We start from the raw sequence: 22,910 nt of genomic DNA, 5'->3' as shown, positions 1-22,910 counted from the left end.
GTTGGTTGTTTTCAGAAACTGAATTTATTTAAGATACTATGTGATACTGTTTAATACTATTTCTAAGTAAGAGAGCTACAATGAAATCCTAGCAATGCAGGTGATGTCTGTACAAAGAGCCTCCACCCAGGACCACTGGGGGTGGCCCCATCCCTCGGGAAGGTGGAAGGTCTGGTTGATCAGATTCATGGGCCTTCCTGAGTATTGTTTTGCTCCTCAGACTATGTTTCATAGCCTCTGAGACTATAATAGATGAAACTACCCCCTTCTATAGACAGAGATTTTTATAAGTAAGGAAGCTTTGAAGATATGACTCTAGTATGGAATAAGGACTACTTGTTGGCACAATTTTGGGGAGCCTACTGGGACAGAGGGCTCTGCTTTATGCTGTGAGATGTGAAGGAAGGAAAAGAAATCATCCTGGTTGCCAGGGGCTTAGAGAAATGAGGATGACAAGTGGAAAGTGGGAGAGTGAATGGTGTGTGGTAAGACATTCCCACTTGCAAGACAGTACTTTTGTTTCCAACCTGGACAAGTACCACTGGAGTTAGCTTTATCTGGAAGACCTGATTTTGAAGCATTCCATCCCTGATGTGAGCAGAGACTTGACATCTTAAGAAAGTCTCTTGGAAGTGGAGAAAAAGGAACTCTCTGACACTGTTGGTGGGGAATGTAAGTTGGTGCAGCTATTATGGAGAACATTGGAAAAGACTCTGATGCTGGGAGGGATTGGGGGCAGGAGGAAAAGTGGACAACAGAGGATGAGATGGCTGGATGGCATCACTGACTCGATGGACGTGAGTCTGGGTGAACTCCGGGAGTTGGTGATGGACAGGGAGGCCTGGCGTGCTGCGATTCATGGGGTCGCAAAGAGTCGGACACGACTGAGCGACTGATCTGATCTGATGGAAGTTTCTCAAAAAACTAAAAGTAGAGTTCCATATGATCCAGCAATCCCAATCCCAGGCATATATCTGGACAAAAGTATAATTTTGAAAGATTTCTGTGCCCCTATACTCAAAGCAGCACTCTTGACAATAGCCAAGACTTGGAAGCAACCTAAATGTCCATTGCCAAATGAATGGATAAAGAAGATGCAGTACATATATACAATGGAATACTACTCAGCCATAAAAAGGACGAAATACTGCCATTTACAGCAACATGGATGGACCTAGAGATTATCATACTGAGTGAAGTAAGAGAAAGACAAATACCATAGGATATCACTTATAAATGGAATCTAAAATATGACATAAATGAACTTATCTATGAAACAGAAACAGATTCACAGACATACAGAACAGACGTGGTTGCCAAGGGAGACGTGGGGTGAGGAGGGATGTTTGAAGTTTGAGGTTAGCAAATGCAGACTATTATATACAGAATAGATAGACAACAAGGTCCTATTGTATAGCATAGGGAACTATATTTGATATCTTGTTATGAATGATAATGGAAAAGAATTTAAAAATACATATATATATATATACACATATAGTATGTATATACATGTGTGTGTGTATAGATATAAAACTGAACCACTTTGCTGTGCAAGAGAAATAACACAATATTGTAAATCAAGTGTACCTCAATAAAATCAATAAAAAAAGAAAGCCACTCTTTCCCTTTCTTCTCCAACATGAATGATAGGATAAGTAAGCAGCAGATTCAAAACATGAGGACTTCTGAATAACTTCAGGTCACATCAGTGACTTCCTAATTATAGACACTCTGACAATGCAAGATGCACACAGAAAGGAAAAAAGGTCATATTTGCACAAAGCCCTTTTTCTAAGGAACTTGGGCTCCTCATTGTTCCTAAGACATCAGCAGAGGGGACAGTACTTTGCTGTCCCTCTGAGTCACAGACCAGCTGCCAGTCAGTGGGCAAGACAAGGGGGGAAGGTTACAGGGGATGAATACCCCAGATCTAAACAGCTGTCATGTCCCGGGGGCGGAGGGCTGCCCTCATTACAGAGCAGAGCACTGGCCCTCTGGGACAGAAGCCATCTCTACAGGGGCCAGCTGAACATTGCCTGCAAACAGGCTCCTCAGCAGCAGCAAAAGTCAGGTATGTCAAAGCAACGGGAGGGAGTGTCAGGGACCTCCTGGGAGCTAAGTGGGCACAGCAGGGCAACTCTGTACAGTGGCAGACGAGAGCCTAAATCCCAGGCTTGCATCAAAAAAGCGAAACCCCAGAAAGGACTGAGACAAAGAGACATCCTCACAAGCACCAGCACTTTCTCCTGGGGAGGAATACTTTAAAACTGGATCAGCTCCCTCCACCTGGTAGAGAGGCTCCAGCTAAGGATCACTCCTCCACAACTTCCTGACCTGAGACATTACAACTTCATGTAACTCAGGAACTCTTGACAGACAGAGGAGGGAGGGACAATGATGATAAACCACACCAGCTAATATTTATCAAGTACCTCTAGGTGTCAGGCCCTGGGCTTAGCACTCTATGGATATATTACTGTGACTGAGGAAACTGAGGCCTAACAAGTTGAGTAACTTGCTCAAAGGACTGTCTCCTGGAGTGCATGCAGGGCCAGCATGTGAACAAGACTGCCAGAGGAGCGGTCCAGAGTGAGCAGTGAGGACTGAGGCCCAGATGCCTGCTTTCTAACTCTCACTTCCGGTGACTGGCTTTGTGATGAACTCTTCCTTCAGTGTTCAGATGATTTTCCTAAGTGTCATATAGTTGGCTAGTTTGCCTCTAGGTCAGGCAGCGGGAGACCTTCGACCACGAAGCACTCCAGGCCCCCAGGAGGAGAAGGGCTGCCTGTCACAAGTGGCCGCATGGCTCCCTGGAGTTGGTGTGGTCTTACCTGGATGGACAGAGCCACTTGGTAAGGCCATGTGGCATCACCGTGAACAATGTCACCTACACACAAGGATCCACACTTTGTACACAACTCAACTATAACCCCCAGCTCAAATGAGACAGGAGATGTAACAAGATGGAAAAATAAAGGTGAAAAACAACACTCCATCCCGACATGCATGCAGACTAGAAGATGCAATTATGCTGACGTCATTGAAGAGGTCTGAGGAGGAAATTTGCAAATGGCATTATTTGGAACCTAGATGTACATAAAATCCCTATTTGAGGAAAGGAATGTCAAGAACATATTCATTTAAATGCTGCAGAGGGCCCCAGATTCTGATGAACTTTGTATCACAAGGCCTCATAGGGTTGTGTGATTAGGAAGAGGGACCCCCAGGAGGTCATCTTTTTATAATTCAGGAGCTTGGAAAGAAACCAGTTCTCTAGACCACACCAACCATGGATCCTTTTTAAAATCCATGTCAAACTGAAGAAATTTACTGAGAGCCAATCACTCCCCAGTAGCGGAAAAACTGAGATCATTGGGAGAAGTGGTGAGACCGCTGCCCAGACCATTCCTGGGGTGTTTCTCAGAGTCTCCATCCAGCAGTTCATGTTTTATCCATTAATTTTAATTTCCTAAGCCTCACAAAGAGGGAGTTCAGGGACAGCACCGAGATCGTCACAAGCTCTGTAGAAAACGCAGGGAACAGGAGGCCGCGCTCCCCTGCCACAGCCGCTCCCTGAAGCACAGCACCCACTTGGGGAGAGAATGACAGGGGGCTCTAGGTGGCAGCGTGCTTGTGCACAGACGACAGCGACTGCCTGCAAGAAAGTTTCATCTGCTGCCTGTGGAAGGGCTGCTGGTACAGCCAGAGCTGGGGCGTCTGTTAAGCCCTGACACGCCGATAGAGGAAGAGCTTGGGAGGCTGTCCCTGCAGACACTGAAGCTGTAGCAAAGCAGGGTGTGCCCAGGGGTGTCTGGCAGCAGCAGCAAGGGAGACCAGCCCTAAATTAAACTCTTTCAGACCTCATGTTTTGAGGTCCAGAATGATGTTCAGAATTTTATCTTCCTTTCCTTTAAATGGGATCAAAGGGAAGACTAACAGCAAAGGTTTCTCTGTGAGAGCTTCTCAGCTTCCAGATGCCTTTCGGTGACAACATTGAGAGCTGTGAGGGTGCAAGCCAGGGAACACAGTAGAGAACAATGATTAGGAAAACGAAGCTGATAAGAGTATGTCACCTATGACGCAGACGAGGATGGGGATGACAGCTTATAAATCACCCAAAGAAAAAAAAATCAGCCACGAATCGTAGTGCCTGCTCCCATTCCTCCCCTCAAAGGACTAAAAATACTTACCCCAGCAGGGTAAACGGCCTGAATCAAGGCTGGGGTGTTGGCGACCAGAACACACACACAAATGGGATTTTGCTTTCTGAGGGGCTGTAATGCACACAATGTTTTATATTCAACAGATGGTTTTCCTAACAGCTCAAGGCAAGAATTGCTGGCTCTTTCCATTTTATGCAGAGCTGCTCTATGGTTAAAGAGCTGCTCTATGGTTATTCTAAGCCTCTGGGTTATTGTCGTCAAAGAATTGCATGCAGACTCCCTTTCAATTGCCCTTCCTCTGACTCCTGAGCCATCACAGAACTGAAAAGGCCTCCCAATTATCTTGTCTCCATGTTATTAAAGTGCAGTGCAATGCTACAGTACAATGTGTTAACATAATACAGTACAATTCTATTATAAAACAGAGTCCTAATAATACTTTGTTATTCTGAAGGTCAAATCATGTCTCTCTGTACAAAGGGTCAATGAGGCATCTCTTTCATTACAGCACAGACGATCTCTAAAAGCAGAGTTCTCCTACAGCATCCCCTTTCTTTATAGTATTCTGCTCAAACCCTAGGACAGCCCCCATGTCACAGAGAGTGGAGTCCAAGAAGAGTGGGCCCAGATTAGACAATACAGTTTCCTGAATAAAAAGACCAAGTCTTGGTATTCAAGGCTATAATCTGTAACTTCTCATTCTTTCCAGCTTTGTCTTCTATAAATTCCATACACAATCATCCAAATGCTATTATCACTCTTTTCTGCAGTTTCCTGATTCCTATTACTCTACCTGCAACCCCCTCCCCCGAGAAGAAGACCCTTCTTAGAGGTAAAAAGCTCATCTGTAGTTGCTGAGACAGCTCATAGTTTTCATTTAACTTTCAGTTCCAATTCCAGTCTTCTAGAATTTTCATCCTGTATTGGTCAACTGCCATTTCTGACCTATCGCTTTGTATTGGTAGTTACCTTTCTGTATTTTCATTTAATTTATTTTTTGAACTAGAAAATTAACTCCTTCATTTTGCTACTATTTACATTTGTGTATACTTTAGACCATTGCTTCTCATACTGCAAAATGCATGGGAGCTGTCAGAGTATCTTATTTGAATGCAGCTTCTGAATCAGTAGGACTAGCGTGGGGTCTGAGACCCTGCATTTATAACAAGCAGCTCACACTTTTGATTATCAAGGATTTAGACCTCATGGAGTTCTTACAACTCTGAAAACTGACAAGATCTTTTTCTCTTCCTTATGTTGAGCCAAAGTCTTATAGATAACTAAGCTCCCCGAGTCCACAGGGTCACTGGACTTTGGACTCTGCCTACTCCAGGAAGCTCCTTTCCTTGGGGATGAGCCTAAATTACCTAGTTCTTTGTTTTCCTCCAGCCTCCTTGAAGATAGCCTCATACAAGAAGATGATACCAGGCAAAAATTGAAGAGGAACTAAAGAGCCTCTTAATGACGGCAAAAGAAGAAAGTGAAAAAAACTGGCTCAACATTAAAAAAATTAAAATCATGGCATCTGGTCCCATCGCTTCATGGCAAATAGAAGAGGGAAAAGTGGAAGCAGTGAAAGATTTTATTTTCTTGGACTCCAAAATCACTGCAAATGGTGATTGCAATCATGAAATTAAAAGACACTTGCTTCTTGAAAGGAAGCTATGACAAACCTAGACAGTATATTAAAAAGCAGAGACATCACTTTGATGACTCTAAAAAGATCCAAATAGTCAAAGCTATGGTTTTTCTAGTAGTCATGTACAGATGTGTGAGTTGGACCATAAAGAAGAGTGAGTGCTAAAGAATTGATGTTTTCAAATTGTAGGGCTGGAGAAGACTCTTGAGAGTCCCTTGGACTGCAAGGAGATCAAAGCAGTCGATCCTGAAAGAAATCAACCCTGGCTATTCACTGGAAGGACTGATGCTGAAGCTGGAGCTCCAATACTTTGGCCACCTGATGTAAAGAGCTGACTCAGTGGAAAAGACCCTGATGCTGGGGAAGATTGAGGCAGGAGAGGGGACAACAGAGGATGAGATGGTTGGATAGTATCACCGATTCAATGGACGTGAGTTTAAGCAAACTCTGGGAGATAGTGGAGGAGAGAGGAGTCTGGCATGCTGTTGTCCATGAGGTCCCAAAGAGTCGGACACGACTTAGTGACTCAACAACAACATGAAGAGAGCATTGCCTGTGCTGGGTACTTAGTGAATATCTGTTTCCAAAGAGCAGTGACAGAGGATGGCTCGTCCCCAACCCCCTAATGTCATCAACATTTCCTCCCTCTTTGCCTCAGAACCAGTACGTGGGTCATTCTTTCTGCTAGCAACTTCTTTCCCAGTTGTTTCCAAAAATATATTCTTTAAAATTCATATTTTAAACCTTTTCAGAAGGCATTAAAACACGAACCCATATTGCTTCAGTCATCCTGTCTTTCTAAGAAAATACACTGACTTGCAGCTTTTCTATTATCCCAAATATATGGCTCTTAGAAAAATCTTTAAAGCTCTTTTAAGGTCCAGTTGATATGCATGTTGCAGATAATAGGTGTCTGTACAAAGTATGAAAATGATTTATAAAGCTAAAACACATTGTAAATAAAGAATATTTTATATGTATTAAAAATGTGCATGCACGCTAAGTCGCTTCCATTGTGTCCGACTCTTTGCAACCCTATGGCCCATAGCCAGCCAGGCTCTTCTGTCCATGGAGCTCTCCAGGCAAGAATACTGGAATGGGTTGCCATGTCCTACTCCAGGGGGTCTTCCCAACCCAGGAACTGAACCTGTGTCTCTTATGTCTCCTGCACTCACAAGTGGGTTCTTTACCACTAACACCACCTGGGAAGCCTGAATTATATGCTCATTTATTTCTGCTGCTCTTGCCTCCGCAATTTTATCTTTTTTAACGTTTGATGCAGGGAGAGGAGACTGTCTCTTTTTGTAAAGTGCCAGAAATTTAGAGCTACCTGGAACCCTAATCATTTACAGATGGGGAAAAGAGGCACAAAGAGGTTAAATAAAGTCAACCTGAGATGTCACAGGAGGAGAAGGACAGAGGCAAGACGGGAACCCAGGTCTCCTGCCCTGGAGCAGCCTCTTCCCCTCTCAGCCTCCCTGCCTTCTCCTCCTTTGTACTGCAGGAGCAGAGAGTGGCACAGCACCAAGACCAGAGGTGTGATCACAGCGGGTATTAAGTCACTGCCACAGAATATTACATCTGAGGAGGATGTTGGCATTTATATGGTCTATCATCCTGTTTTCTGGTACAGATGAAGGAGGCAAAGCCCAGAGGAGTCAAACCAAGCCTTGCTGGGAGCCCACAGCTTGTTAGGAGCAAGGCAGCTGACTCACAGTCCAGTGTTCCTAGTCCTGGTGCCAGCAGCCTTGTGCACATAAGGGAGTTCTGTAGACAAGAAATAAGAAGCACCTATTGCCCCTTTGTGTAGCTGGAAGCACCAACCTGACTGTAGTCTATTCCTGGCCATTAACAAGTGCAACTGTGCTTGGGTTTCACAGCATGTTTGAGTTTCAGAATAAATTCTATTTCATTCAAGGAACAGCTAAGTCAACTTCCATGTTTCAGTGATTCTCATCAAAACATTAAGTTCAATTATACCAACATTCACAATGACAATTCAAATCAGAATAAGAGGATAATTCTAATTCATTGATTTTTCTCTCCTGCCAGGGACATCAGTGCACAGGCAATTAGCACTTCCTTTGTGATCCTGAGAAACCTGGGGAACATTACCATGCCAAGGCACAAAGCAGGGAATTAGAGGGGAGCGCCTTGGTCATTCTATGCCTATATCTGGCTCAGATGGTAAAGAGTTTCTGCAATGCAGGAAACCAGGGTTCGATCCCTGGGTCAGGAATATCCCCTGGAGAAGGAAATGGCAACCCACTCCAATATTCCTGCCCGGAGAACCCCATGGACAGAGGAGCCTGGTGGGCTACAGTCCATGGGGTTGCAAAGAGATGGACATGACTGAGCAACCAACACTTTCCTTGGTCAATCTCTCTGGAAGTTCAGACTTACATTTATGCTGCATATATCAACTATCTCTATTATTTGTTTTGATTCTTCAAAAATGATAGTATAAGAGCTGTCTTCACCCCAGGGCTTTAGATCTGCAAAGGTCAGTGTTCCATGAGTGAGGAGGCATAAGATCTCACCCCACTCCCTGGAGTTCCCTTCATCTTGTGGACATGGAAAGGGGTGGGGAGGTTGGTGGATTTACCATTGTCAATCTCATAATCAGCGAAGGCAAGTTCAGAGCCTTTGTTGGTGATCAGCAGCTCCCCATTCAGCGTGAAGATCATTGAAGCATCATCCAGGTTAATCATACATCCAACCACATCTCCTGGCTGCCAGGTCCGTCCAAAATACCCACTCCCTTGATGCCAACGCTGGCCCTAGAAGACAAGAGCCCAGGGATTAGAGAAATGGAGGTCCTAGAGGCCCCTGTGCTGCTGGAGAAGTGACCCCATGAACAATTTCTCCTAATGGGCAGTGGTGCCTGGTTTCCAAACGATACTTCCCTTTCTACCAAGGACAGTGCTCAGGGAGAAGTGGTCTATCTACAGGTGTGGGAAACCAAGGTATACAAGGCTCATCAGAAAAGGTGGCCAAGTCTCCCAATACATAGTCAGCTATGTAAATGAGCTGGATTCCTCCGAAGACAAAGTGGTAAGATTGCCCCACATGCTTGGCTGCACAGTGTCCTGTGGGTTCAGGGGCAAGGCAGATATGGAGGTGATCACAGAAAGGACTAGAGTGTACAAGCCCTCCCCTTTGCCCTAGAGCAAAGGGACAAACACTAGGGGATGAGTGTGCTGTGGTCTAAATCAGTGCGTGTGGTGGCTCCTCCCTTTTGAAGCCAGAGGTCCAGATACTCAGCACTTCTCACTTCTGGAGAAATGTTTGGAGCAGAAAAACCTGGACTGAGGAGTGGCGAGCACCAGCCAGACTCACCCTGCTGCCTTCAAACACGAAGGCTTGGTCATCTGCCCCCAGCTCAATGTCGGGTCGGCAGCCTGGCCGGGCCCAGCCAACACGCATGTCACCTCCGGTCACCACCTCGAACTCGAAATACCACTTTCCAGATCTCACGGCATAAGAGCGCTCTACCCGGAAAAAGCGGATCTTGTCTATGCTGACTTTCTCCACAGCTGGGTCAGCTATCAAGAAGGAAAGGGAGGAGAGATTGCCGGAGAAGGAGAGAGAACACAGGCTTTTAATATTTAGGGAGGACTCCTCGAAGGATGTTCAACAACAAAGGCTGATGGCAGATCTCCTGCTAGTCAATATAACATAATGTTCATAAAAGAATCATCTCCATCATCATCATTTCATAAAAACACAAACTACCATTCACTGTGTGAGTGCTCTGCAGTAGAAATGAAATCTCAGTGTTTCCTCCCAATAATCCTATGAAATCAGTGTTATTGTTTTCATTTTACCAATGAAGAAACAGGCTTCTGAGGTTCACTTGTTCAAGGTCATACAGCCAATAAACCGAGGAGAGCCAAGATCTGAACCGAGGTCTGTCTTACTCCAAATCCATCCCCTTAAACCACTTTTTACTGCCCCACGTGCCTATGGTATCCCCTGAGGTATGAGGTGGCAGTGACATGTTAAATACTCATAAGGTGGTGATTTTAATCAGTGACAGAATTCAGTTGAGAGATGACATTACCTGCCCCAAAGTGAGATGATATTCATGTTCGGAAAATAAGAGAAATAATGGTTAACTTTGTTTTGGGACCAACTATCCTGAAAAGCTCAGCTATGCTGGAGGATAACTTATTCCCTGTGGGGCTGGGTCATAGATGTGCTCATTACAGAAATATCTGGTCAATGGAACACAGCTCTATGATCAACATGGTTCCCCCTCCACCCCCCTACTTCCTAAAATTCACCATTGTTTTTAATGTTTTTTAGCACCAACGGTATTTCTAACAGTGCAAGTTAGACCTATTGAACATCAGTATTCCTCCAGAAGAAGATGTGTTTAGCAAACTGGAGCCAGAATGAACAATCTGCACTCATTACCTAGCTCTTGGTCTGATGGCTCAATGTTATAGCCATAACCAACAAACGTCCGGACAGCTTCACGAAGGCTGTCCCTGTTTGACTTCTTGGTACGCTCATCCAGCAATGAATATGGCACCAAACGTGGATTTCTTTTGTTCTTTAAATCCTATGTGAAGCCAGAGAAAAGAGAATCTGAGAAAATGCATTTCATCTTTACAAAGAGCTCCTCCCACTCACATATCCCCAGCAACAGTCCTGGTTTCCTCATGTGAGTCTGCCAGCTCTTCTCCCAGTGCCTTGATATTTACCAGTGAATATATTTGCCACTTCAGGATTAAATGAGTACAAATGGAAAATTTGTACTAACATTCAAAGCCAGCAGTAAAAATCACATTTTAATAATGCCAGCCCTTGAATAAAATGAAGTGTCATGAAATTAGTTAGACTTCTCCATTCCCAAGGCGAGGCAGATGGGGGTTTGCGTAACTATTCCCCGATGAAAGACCATGCGTGATTTAAACTGCTATGGCCTCCTCACAACAGATCCTTCACAGAGAGGCATCTCTGCTTACAGAGAAACATTTGAAAAGATGGCAGAGCCACGGTGGGGCTGTTGCCCTGTAATAATAGCATGTATTTGGATGAGTCCTTTTCCGGTCCTTAGTGGGGACTAAGAAGACGACAATGACAATGGCAGTGATAAGTTGTTATAATCTGACATGCTGTTTTGAATTCGCCACTCCCTTCACTGCCACGGTTTCCTAGTTGTCATCTTCTTGGTTCCAGACATCTGCAGGTTGAGAGGCTCAAGAATGAATGAGCACGTGTGCACACAGCTATCTGTGAACTTCCCTGATCCTGAGCCTTCCTGAGATGAGGCGGTTATTTCAGAGTGAGAGGTGCAGCAGGTGGGTTAGCGCTAAATCATGGTTCTGAACGCCACCTAACTTCTTGCTGGGCTCTCATGCTGCCTTTGGATGAGCCAAGAACTCTGCCTGGGAATTCTGGCCCCGTGGACTGAAGTAAGGGGACACAGGCTTATCGTTGGGCTGGTCTGCCCCTCTCCTGGGCTGGTTTCCCCTTCAGTGGTACATACTTGGGACCACTCCAAAAATATTGCTGAGCTGTTATGTTGATTCATGTGAACCTTAACTTGGCCTTGGAGAGTGAGTGAAAGCTCAGCTTTCCATGGGACAAGCAGCAAGACAGGGAATAAGAGAAGATGCAGCCAGAGGCCATATACACAAGGCAACCTGATCACAAGTGTATCGGACTAACAAATGAAACGTAAGCCTATGCACTGCTGGAGTTAATGTCAACATGACCATCGTGAATTCCATTCAGCCCCATGATTCTATTAACAATGAATGTGCTGAGGGATGAGCAACAGACTGCAAAGGCAACCTCAATCTTCCAATCTAATACCCACCAAAGCAAAATGCCTTTTTGATAGATGATCACATCTCCTGGCTTCTCCATCAGGCCTGACCCAGCATCTCTCACCTGTTGAATGCCATAGGTCCATCCTTGTTTTATTCTGTCTTTTGCCCAGACATTGTGTGCATTTTCTGCAAGCTTATCCACTAAAACTTCTTGAGGAGGTAACAGCTTCACATCAGACAAATCCAAAGGGGCTGGCTTATAGCCATTGGACATCATGTAGCTACAAGTAAATACAAAATATATATTTTGAACAGAACTGTAAATCTTTCCCATTTCGGATTTTTGACCAATAGCACAGGGTCAGAATACTAGAAAGATAAGGCTACAGTCACAGGTTCTATGTGTTTTCCAGATGGCTCAGTGGCAAAGAATCCGCCTGCAATGCAGGAGACAAGGGTTCAGTCCCTGGGTCAGGAAGATCCCTGGAGGAGGAAATGGCAACCCACTCCAGTATTCTTACCTGGAGAATCCTGTGGACAGAGGAACTTGGTGGGCTACAATCCATGGGATCACAAAGAATTGGACATGACTGAGCAACTGAGCATGCAAGCACAGGTTCTCCCCTTGGCAGAATGGATAGCTCAGTTTGATTTCAAGTTTTCGGATGTGGCCCTTAATTCATCAACCTAAACCCATCCTTATTTCTCAGTGTGCAAACCATGGGCACACTCAGTATAATTCAGCATCACCAAAGCTCCTTTGCCTCACTTCACAAACACAAAGGTTATGATACACAGGGCAAGGACGCGACCTTGAGCCAAATGATTTCTTATAAAGCAGCAGAATATGATTGCTCAGTTTTAGAAAACTAAACTTTCACTTTGAGAATTAAAAAAAAAAATCATAGCATTAGAGAGTTTGTGAAATGACCTTCATGGTTTGCTGTCCAGTCCAGGAATCACAGCCACAGTTGTCTGTAATTTGCTAGATAACTTGAGGATGGGAAAAGCTCAGCAGGAGCCCAGGGAGATGCATCGTGTGAACGGAAAGAAGCAGGGGTCCATGTGGAGTGACTCACAGGAGAGCAACTGACCATAGTCATGTGGGAACGTGAGTCCAGAGGCACTCAACGACCCCAAGGCCACTGACTGCTCAGATCAGGGCCAACCTAAATCTGACAACTTGCAGACCGGAGCTACTCCACCCAAGAACCTCAGAGCAGCAGGGGATGCGAGGTCTACTGTAGCACCATGCCGTCCCTCACTCACCCTCTAGGGATGCCTGACCTTGGGCAGGGCCACCATGTGCTGAGCACTGAGCACTGAGCCCAGCCACCCCTCCAGCTGCTGCCTCTCACACGTGTGGCTCCTGGCCCCAGGAGCTGCCTCTGAGAGTGGAGCTTGGCAGCCTGGGGTTTCACAGGGAGGAAGGGGAAGATAAGCATTCGATTAGAGCTGGCACTGTCTTGGCTCTCAAATCATCATGACACCTGCGTGTGAATGCGTGTGCCCCCAAGGCTGGCATATGTGTGAGTGAGCAAGCGAGCCAGGGGATGTGCCAGCAAGCCCATATCTGAGACTGTGAGAACACATGACGAGTGAATGTATGGATGAGAGGGAGAGAAGGATACGTGCAGATTTAGGGGCCAAATTAAATCTTGGCAGAGAGGCCGATTTCTACAAGATTTACAAGGCTGGCCCAATGCCAGAGGAGTGAATCTTTGCTGTGGCTACCGACCACATATTTAAGTTCTCTTGCCAATTGCTATTCTTATAGACCATGACAGCTTATCCTTCTGAGTGCCGCATCTTCTGGCTCAAAACTAACAATAGTAGATAGTAGTGTGGGTCCAGGCAGAAGGAGTAAAAAGAGAGGAGGCCTGGAAACCCTGTACTTCAGCTGGTTTCTGCTTGGGGTTTGAATGCAGTCTAGGCACCTGGAGGAACTGCCTGACCTGGTGCTGGAAGTATCTGGGGCAGTTCCCTGCCTCTGTGCGTGGACCTCCTGTCCTCCCAGTTTAAACATTAAGACCGAAGCATTAAAGTTGCCAACCATTAAAAGATCACCTACTTTTTGGGCAATTTGACCTTCTTGAGATCGTCCTCAGCAGCTGGGTTAACATGAGCAATGTGGCACCCCAGGGCCAGGAGAGTTCTGTGATGTAGTAGACAGAGAAAACACAGGTCAACGGCAAGGTAGAGTTCAGTGAGAGCCCCCACCTCCATCAGAAGTGATAAAAACAGACTATATTCACTCATTAGACCAGAGGTTGCCAAACTTTTCTTAGAGGTGAGATAGGAAATGGTGTAGGCTTTGTGGTCCTTAGGTCTCTGTTACAGTTACTCACCTCTGCCACTGCAGAGGGGAAACAGTCATAGACGATATGCAAGACAATATGAAGAGCCTACCTTTGTTACAATAAACATTTTTTTTTAACCAAAATAGGTGGCTGGTTAGATAAGCTTGTGGATCTTAGTTTGCCAACTCCTGAATGCATAGCATAAAAATGCAACAAAAAGTTTGTTCATTCTGGGAGACCTTTTCTAGTTTATGACTCTGCATTAGGATTGTATCCTGATTCTCTGATTCCAGAGGACAGATGGGACCCTAATAGCAAACCCAGAAGTCAGCAAGCATTTCCTGGGTGCTCCCTGCACACAGTGTCTTGAGCTGTGCTGGACACCACGAGGTACCAAAGCCCCACCCTTGAGGAGGGTCGCTATGATGGAAGACATTTCACGTGGGTTCCTGTGAGACAAGGCATCACTATGCCAGCAAACCTGAAGTTAAAAAGTTCTGTACTGACAAGGAGTGAACAGAGAAATACTAGGCAGAGCTCACAGGTAACAAGTACAAAGGGATTGAAGAAGGGAGACATAGACTTGGGCTAAAAAAATAATGAAGATCTGAATCAATGTTGAAACTGTGGGTGGGATCATAGAGAAGCTAAAAGTTATTTTTAAGTTGAATGTTAGTTAATTAAACTATGTTTTCCCATTGATTTTTTAGAAATGCTGTATCCTTATTTTTTAATGTTCAGCATCTCATTTAACCATTACAACAATTATGAAAAGATAAGAACTATTACTATCTTCACTTTGTAGATGAGAGAACAGAGACTTAGGTTAAGTTGTCCAATTTCAATATGACCTAGAATCTACTGTATATCTTATCTTCTTTTCTTAGTGATACATGAACTAAAAGAGGCAACTCCCCTGGAGAAGCAAAGGCAGCCCACTCCAGTATTCTTGCCTGGGAAATCCCATGGACAGAGGAGCATGGCGGGCTATGGTCCATGGGATCCCAGAGCTGGACATGACTTAGCAACTAAACAACAAAAGAGGCAATCAGTCTTTTGCAAGTTTCTCTTCCTTTTTTCTGCCTACATTTTCCTTGTCCAAAATGGTCTCTAAAGAACTATATATGCTAAATAACAACAGCAGATATATTACTGACTATGCTAAACCCTTTTGTGGCATGAATAATCCCCATTCCTGCTAATTTGTCAGACTGCATCATGTTTTCGAGGCAAGAGACAACAGGTTTGTAGTTTAGTTATAAGGCATTAAATCATCTGCTCACTGTTTAATCCAGATTCAATTAAACACTCACTTTAAGGTTTCAGTTGACATTTGTAGGTTATAATTCTTCTCAGTTTCGGGCAGCTTTGAAAACTCAACAAGGCAGGGGTGTTGTCTTTTATTGTCATCCCGTATCTAGGTGACAACATAAGAAAGAATATAATTTTAAGTTTTCACAACCAGCACTGCCTGGGGAAACAGAAAAGGACACACTTTAAGACATGGCCCAGGCAATTCGTGTCGGGCAGAACAACGACAGCTATTTGCTGATAGACAAATAGACAGTCTTCTCTCTAGTAAGTGACACATGCAGTCCCCGAGCTGCTGGTGGCTTGCGTTCTGTGCACTGCTTCTAGTCAAGTGTTTGCATTCAGAACATACTTTCCCAGAGAAGCACTTTTATTCATGGCAACCATGCTCCTGCCTGTCCCAGATTTGTAGAACCCTGGTGCCACTGAAGGGTAGCATTCTTCAGAACATAAAGGACTACAGACTCTGGACCAGCACTGTCTGATGGTAACACAGAATCAGCCACCGATGGGAACTACATTTGCAATTTCAAATTTCCTAGGAACCACATGAGAAAAGCAAAACAACAACAACAGAAACTCCACCCCCCGCCCCAAACCAAAACAAAAAAACCCCAAAGAAAACAAAACAAAAAACCCCAAAAAGCAAAAGCCAAAACCAGGTGAAATGAATTCTAATAATGTATTTTACTTAACTTAATACACTCAAAACATTAGCATTTTAACAAATAATTAAGAAATTATTTCTGAGCCATTTTATATCGGCTTTTCATAGAAAGTCTTAAAAAGCCACCGTGTACTTTCTATTTACAGCACATGTCAATTCAGGCTAGTCACATTTTAAGTGCTTAGGAGCCACATGTGGCCCACAGCTATTGTATTAAACAGTGCAGATCCAGACAGTAACTCACTCATTCATTCGTTCGTTTATTTCACAAACACTTGCTGAATGTCCACCAGGTGGTGGGCTGTGGGCTAGACCTTAGGAGTTCCATGGTGAGCTGGGACAGGATACAGTCTTATGGGCAGTAATACAATCATCAAAGAATTAAGTGCTGAATTGCAACTGTGATTACAAGAGCATTTAGCAGAGAGGGGGTCACATATAAAGAGAATATTTATGAGCTGTATCAATATATAACTGCTGGGGTGCAGGGACCCTTTAAGTAACTAAGCTGGATGGTACATAATTTGAGAGTGTCAGGCTCATAGGAAGCTTTAGAATCATGGATCCTTCTGCCTTTGGACATGACCTTACACAATTCACAGAAGAAAGTCCATTTACATCCTCTTTGAACAAGGTTCTCTAGTGAAAGAGATTTCTTAACCTCCTCCGAGTATCCATGAATCTTAGTGATACATCTGAAAACCACAATAAACAAATTCTGATTCACAACAATGAATCAGCCTCTTTTCACCAGCCATGCAGAGAGGACAGCTTTTTCCGAAGAGAAATAAGATGTGAGGGCGCTCGAGGAGGAGATGAGGGATGACCACACTCGATATTCCCTGAAGAAAACACCCAGCATTTGGGAGTAAGGAGGAGGCCAACTGCATGGTCAGCCTGTGCAGAGCCTGTCTCCCTGGCACACCTAACCACAGTTCAACAAACTTGTGAGCAAGGCTGCTGGACACAGTGAGAGCTGGATGGGACTCAGTAAGAAGTAGGTTTGGGCTCGTGAGGTTTTTGTTTTTTATCATTTGAGTCTTTGAAGAACTCTTCCAGGTAAAAGGCTACCCAACCCTCCACTCTAGCCAGGTCACTCAAACACATACCTTGCCAAAAGTCCAGCCAAGCTCTATTTTATTCATTCCCCAAAGCTCATGGATGTTTTCAGCCAGCCTGTCTCGTATTTTCTCTAGATGAGGTGGTAAAACAACCTAAAAGGAAACAACAAATGAGAAGTCAGAACTACGAGAATCAATTTTATTAAGATCTCATCATTAAGTCTAGGCAGATCAGACACCCCAGTTGAATTCACTACATGTCACTAAAGGAAATCAACCCTGAATATTCATTGCAAGGACCGATGCTGAAGCTGAAGTTCCAGTACTTTGGCCACTTGATGTGAAGAGCCAACTCATTGGAAAAGACCTGGGAAAGATTGAGGGAAAGAGAGGAAGGTGGTGACAGAGGATGAGATGGTTGGATGGCATTCCCGACTCAGTGGACATGAGTTCGAGCAGAGACTGGGAGATGGTGAAGGTCAGGGAAGCCTGGTGTGCTGCAGTTCATGGGGTCACAGAGTTGGACACAACTTAGCAACTGAACAACATGTCAGTCAAGAGGGGCTGTTTCTATAGACTCCTTCCTCTCTTGGCTTCCTCTGGACCATCTCTCCCTTTCCATCTCTCCCTATGCTCTCTTCTTGAGAGATCTTATCCATCCGCAGGTCACGCCTGACCATCCAGCCTCCATTCATGGTCTCTCTTGCAGTTCAGATACACTATTCCAACTGCCTGCAGGATTTTCCCCCCAAAGTGAACTCAGTATGTTGCTCAAGGCGGAATTCATTATTTTCCCTTTAAAATTTTTTTCTTATTTTTAGCTTCTCTTTTTTGTTGAATGAATGTGTCCACAATTGCCTTAAACCTGAAAGTCATCTTAGTGTCTTTTGTCTTGGCATTATACTCCCACTTTCATCCCCCCACCAACCACAACTAATCAGTCACAAAATCCAACATGCTTATTTCCTAAACATATTTTTGAAGGTTCCCCTCCTTCACATCACTCAACCTTGATATTTTCTACCTGGACCATTACTACCTGGACCATTACAAGACCATGCACAATTGGTCTCGCCAACTCCCACCAATCTATTTTTCACACTGTGACCAGAGTGATGAGCTGCCAATAATACAACTATATCAAAACACTCTCCTCTTGAGCATCCCCAAGTATGCCTTGACTCTCCTAAGACACAGACTAGATGTATTAATCAAGAATATAGTGCTATTCTTCAGCCCTCTCATCACAGTCCTCCCAAAACACATCCTTTCCAAATCTCCTGAAATTCTTCCCAAAAGGTCACACTGTCTCACAGTTCTGTGCCCTTAAATATGCAACCTTTACTCTTATTAGTACTCCCTGTAATACACATAATATGTATACTCTCCCTGCCTCCACGCCATATGACAAATGACAAAGACTCTCTCCTTGGCCCAATCTCTAGATAGGTGCTTCTGAGCTATTTTTCTCTAGGCTCAATCCTGGGCCTTGTCTTCAGGATTCCAGTTTTAGCAAGAATCTTGCTAATTCAGTTCACTGACCCACACCCTTGATATCTGATCACCCACCATGTCTGAACAAATTTATTCATCCCCAATCCTTCCCCAGGTGATATCAGATCACTCAGACCTGCCTTTAGTGAGAGAATTGTTAGGTCAGTTTAGTAAGAATCCATCCCAACCCCAATGTTCTACTAACTACTTTTGCATCACTGACATGCCCGCCCCCCACCCCCACCCCCACCTTGCTCCTTGGCTGTAAATCTCCACTTGTCTGTGTTGTATTCAGAACTGACCCCAGCTCTATAATGGAGTTCTCTTTCCTCTATTGCAAGAGCTTCTAAGTAAGATCGGGAGAAGGCAACGGCACCCTACTCCAGTACTCCTGCCTGGAAAATCCCATGGACGGAGGAGCCTGGTGGGCTGCAGTCCATGGGGTCACTAGGAGTCGGACACGACTGAGTGACTTCACTTTCACTTTTCACTTTTATGCATTGGAGAAGGAAATAGCAACCCACTCCAGTGGCTGGATTTTAGCAAGATTCTTGCTAAAACTGGAGAATCCCAGGGATGGGGAGCCTGGTGGGCTGCCGTCTATAGGGTCGCACAGAGTCAGACATGACTGACGCGACTTAGCAGCAGCAGCAGCAGCTAAGTAAGATCTGTTTATACCTCTTTAACTGCTACCCAGATCTGGTTTTAATACAAGTTCAGTTCAGTTTAGTCGCTCAGTCGTGTCTGACTCTTTGTAATCCCATGGACTGCAGCATGCCAGGCTTCCCTGTCCATCACCGACTCCCGGAGTTTACCCAAACGCATGTCCATTGAGTTGGTGATGCCATCCAACTGTCTCATCCTCTGTTGTCCCCTTCTCCTCCTGCCTTCAATCTTTGCCAGCATCAGGGTCTTTTCAAATAAGTCAGCTCTTCACATCAGGTGGCTAAAGGATTGGAGTTTCAGCTGCAACATCAGTCCTTCCAATGAATACTCAGGACTGGTCTCCTTTAGGATGGACTGGTTGGATCTTCTTGCAGTCCAAGGGACTCTCAAGAGTCTTCTCCAACACCACAGTTCAAAAGAATCAATTCTTCAGCACTCAGCTTTCTTAATAGACCAACTCTCACATCCATACATGACTGCTGGAAAAACCATAGCTTTGACTAGATGGACATTGGTTGGCAAAGTAATTTCTCTTCTTTTTAATATGCTGTCTAGGTTGGTCATAACTTTTCTTCCAAGGAGCAAGCGTCTTTTAATTTCATGGCTGCGTCACCATCTGCAGTGATTTTGGAGCCCCAAAAATAAAGTCTGTCACTGTTTCCCCATCTATTTGCCATGAAGTGATGGGACCAGATGCCATGATCTTCGTTTTCTGAATATTGAGCTTTAAGCCAACTTTTCCACTCTCCTCTTTCACTTTCATCAAGAAGCTCTTTAGTTATTCTTCACTTTCTGCCATAAGGGTAGTGTCATTTGCATATCTGAGGTTATTGATAATCTGGCAATCTTGATTCCAGCTTGTTCTTCATCTAGTCCAGCATTTCTCATGATGTACTCTGCATGTAAGTTAAATAATCAGAGGGACAAATACAGTCTTGACGTACTCCTTTCCTGATTTCGAACCAGTCTGTTGTTCTATGTCCAGTTCTAACTGTTGCTTCTTGACCTGCATACAGATTTCTCAAGAGGCAGGTAAGGTGGTCTGGTATTCCCATCTCTTTCAGAATTTCCCACAGTTTGTTGTGATCCACACAGTCAAAGGCTTTGGTGTATCAATAAAGCAGAAGTAGATGTTTTTCTGGAACTCTCTTGCTTTTTTGGTGATCCAGCAGATGTTGGCAATTTGATCTCTGGTTCCTCTGCCTTTTCTAAATCCAGCCAGAACATTTGGAAGTTCATGGTTCACGTATTTTTGAAGCCTGGCTTGGAGAATTTTGAGCATTACTTAACTAGAATGTGAGATGAGTGCAATTGTGCAGTAATTTCAGCATTCTTTGGCATTGCCTTTCTTTGGGATTGGAATGAAAACCGACCTTTTCCAGTCCTGTGGCCACTCCTGAGTTTTCCACATTTGTTGGCATATTGATTGCAGCACTTTCACAGCATCATCTTTTAAGATTTGAAATAGCTCAATTGGAATTCCATCATCTCCACTAGCTTTGTTCAGAGTGATGCTTCCTAAGGCCCACTTGACTTCACATTCCAGGATGTCTGGCTCTAGGTGAGTGATCATACCATTGTGATTATCTGGGTCATGAAGATCTTTTTGTATAGTTCTTCTGTGTATTCTTGCCACCTCTTAATCTCTTCTGCTTCTGTTAGGTCCATACCATTTCTGTCCTTTATTGTGCCCATCTTTGCATGAAATATTCCCTTGGTATCTATAATTGTCTTGAAGAGATCTCTAGTCTTTCCCATTCTATTGTTTTCCTCTATTTCTCTGCACTGATTACTGAGGAAGGCTTTCTTATCTTTCCTTGCTATTCTTTGGAACTCTGCATTCAAATGAGTATATCTTTCCTTTTCTCCTTTGCCTTTCACTTCTCTTCTTTTCACAGCTATTTGTAAGGTTAATAGAGTTTTGCCAAGAGAACTCACCGATCATAGCAAACACCCTCTTCCAACAACACAACAGAAGATTCTACACATGGATATCACCAGATGGTCAATACCGAAATTAGAGTGATTATATTCTTTGCAGCCCAAAATGGAGAAACTCTATACAGTCATCAAAAACAAGACCAGAAGCTGACTGTGGCTCAGATCATGAATGCCTTATTGGAAAATTCAGACTTAATTTGAAGAAAGTAGGGAAAACCACTAGACCATTCAGGTATGACCTAAATCAAATCCCTTATGATTATACACTGGAAGTGAGAATAGATTCAAGAGATTAGATCTGATAGACAGAGTGCCCCAAGAACTATGGATGGAGGTTCGTGACACTGTACAAGAGGCAGCGATCAAGACCATCTCCAGAAAAAAGAAATACAGAAAGGCAAAATGGTTGTCTGAAGAGACCTTACAAATAGCTGTGAAAAGAAGAGAAGCTAAAGGTTTTAATACAAACTCCCCCAATATTTATCCTTCTGTTGTTAGCTCAGTGTCTCAGTGTCTTCCCCAGGACCTTCAGGGAAAGTTTCTCTATGTTTTCCCGGCACTTTGCTCCTCTCCCACAGAGGTCACAAACTGGGGACTCAATTTCTCTTTTCTCCCCCTTATTTTCTCTAATTGACTACTACTACAGTATCAACAATAAACAATTATTACCATTTTCATTTATTAGTTGACAGTTCATAAGAAGTGCGAATGTTCATATAAAAATTCAGATTTCTAATATCTCCTGACCAGTTGGAAGACTCTAACTTTGTCTTGACACTTTTACTTGGCGATTGTAAGCCAGGGCTAAAAAATCGCCACCTGCTTCAGGAGGGCCTGCACCCTTGACCTGCTTCCCTTTTGTGTCACCTCCCTGGCTCTGGTATGACTATTAGTGTTTCCATTATTTACAGAATTCCCAATTATGTTTGAGGAGGGGAGCTCATAGAGAATTTTTTGTTTGTTTTTTTAGAAAAAGTATACCAAGTCAGTGATATACAAGGAGACTACAGAGAAAAGTAGCAATAAAATATTTAAGCTATGTATGAAAGGCACTATTTGACTTTCGACTAAAGACAGTCTTTTAAAAAAACCAACTTATTATTGAAAAGTCAAACTTAAGTGCCATGATGTTTCGATAAGGAGCAAAATTGGGAAAACTATTAGCAAACATGACTATTGTATTTGGGTTTTACTGGTTAAATAAGATAATCTGTTTAAATTAAGTGCTCCTTAGTCAATCACAGCCTGAAAGTCAGACTTAAAAACAAATTACACTTGTGCTTTTTTTTTCCTTATCTCTTCAACTTGGGTGAGAATTCCCAGAGAATCTTGAGACATTTCTGTCTTTGTCTCACAGAGCCTGGTACAATGCCTAGTGTGCAGTAAGTGCTCAACTTGTTTATGGATTGCAAAATCCTTAGACTTCAATTGTCTCATATGGTGGAAATGTAAAGAATAACGGTTGTTCACATATCATGACAATGCTACAAAATGTATGATAAGAACAGTTCAATGGTGAAGAAGCAATGAGGATTTAACCCTATTACATTATCTCCATGGGATGCCTCCTGTTGGCAGCCTGAACCTACCTGACTGGTATCTATGGGGCATGGGATGAAAGATGCTTGGGAGAGGAACTGGGTGGTACCCAACAGATCTCGAATTCCTTCAGCATCACGTTTATACTCTTTGACAGGCTCCAATCTCATCTTTTCTTTTGGAAGTAAGGCTTCATAGCAAGGGGCATAGCCAGAGGGAGGCAGGAACTTAAATTCTCCATGACGTCCACCCAGCAGGAAACGTACTCTGTGTTATATGGAAAGACCAGGAAGAGAGAGGTTAAAAAAATAATATGCCAGCCTAAATAAGTGAAAGTTAAAGA

General features: G+C 43.8%; 1 protein-coding gene across 1 annotated transcript in view; it reads right to left on the bottom strand.

Moving 5' to 3' along the window:
- The window catches only part of RYR3 (ryanodine receptor 3), a 457,031-nt gene that overhangs the window by 196,493 nt on the left and 237,628 nt on the right, over positions 1-22,910 (bottom strand). The window contains 8 exon segments of the mRNA XM_070378270.1: positions 8,411-8,585; positions 9,145-9,350; positions 10,225-10,372; positions 11,710-11,869; positions 13,660-13,743; positions 15,202-15,305; positions 16,976-17,080; positions 22,618-22,834. Of these exon segments, the coding sequence (XP_070234371.1) occupies positions 8,411-8,585; positions 9,145-9,350; positions 10,225-10,372; positions 11,710-11,869; positions 13,660-13,743; positions 15,202-15,305; positions 16,976-17,080; positions 22,618-22,834 (1,199 nt within the window).

Source organism: Bos mutus, chromosome 10, assembly GCF_027580195.1.
Source record: "Bos mutus isolate GX-2022 chromosome 10, NWIPB_WYAK_1.1, whole genome shotgun sequence".
Lineage (NCBI taxonomy): Eukaryota > Metazoa > Chordata > Mammalia > Artiodactyla > Bovidae > Bos > Bos mutus.
Note: the sequence above shows the minus strand (reverse complement) of the source record. Positions and strands in the feature narration are given on the sequence as shown.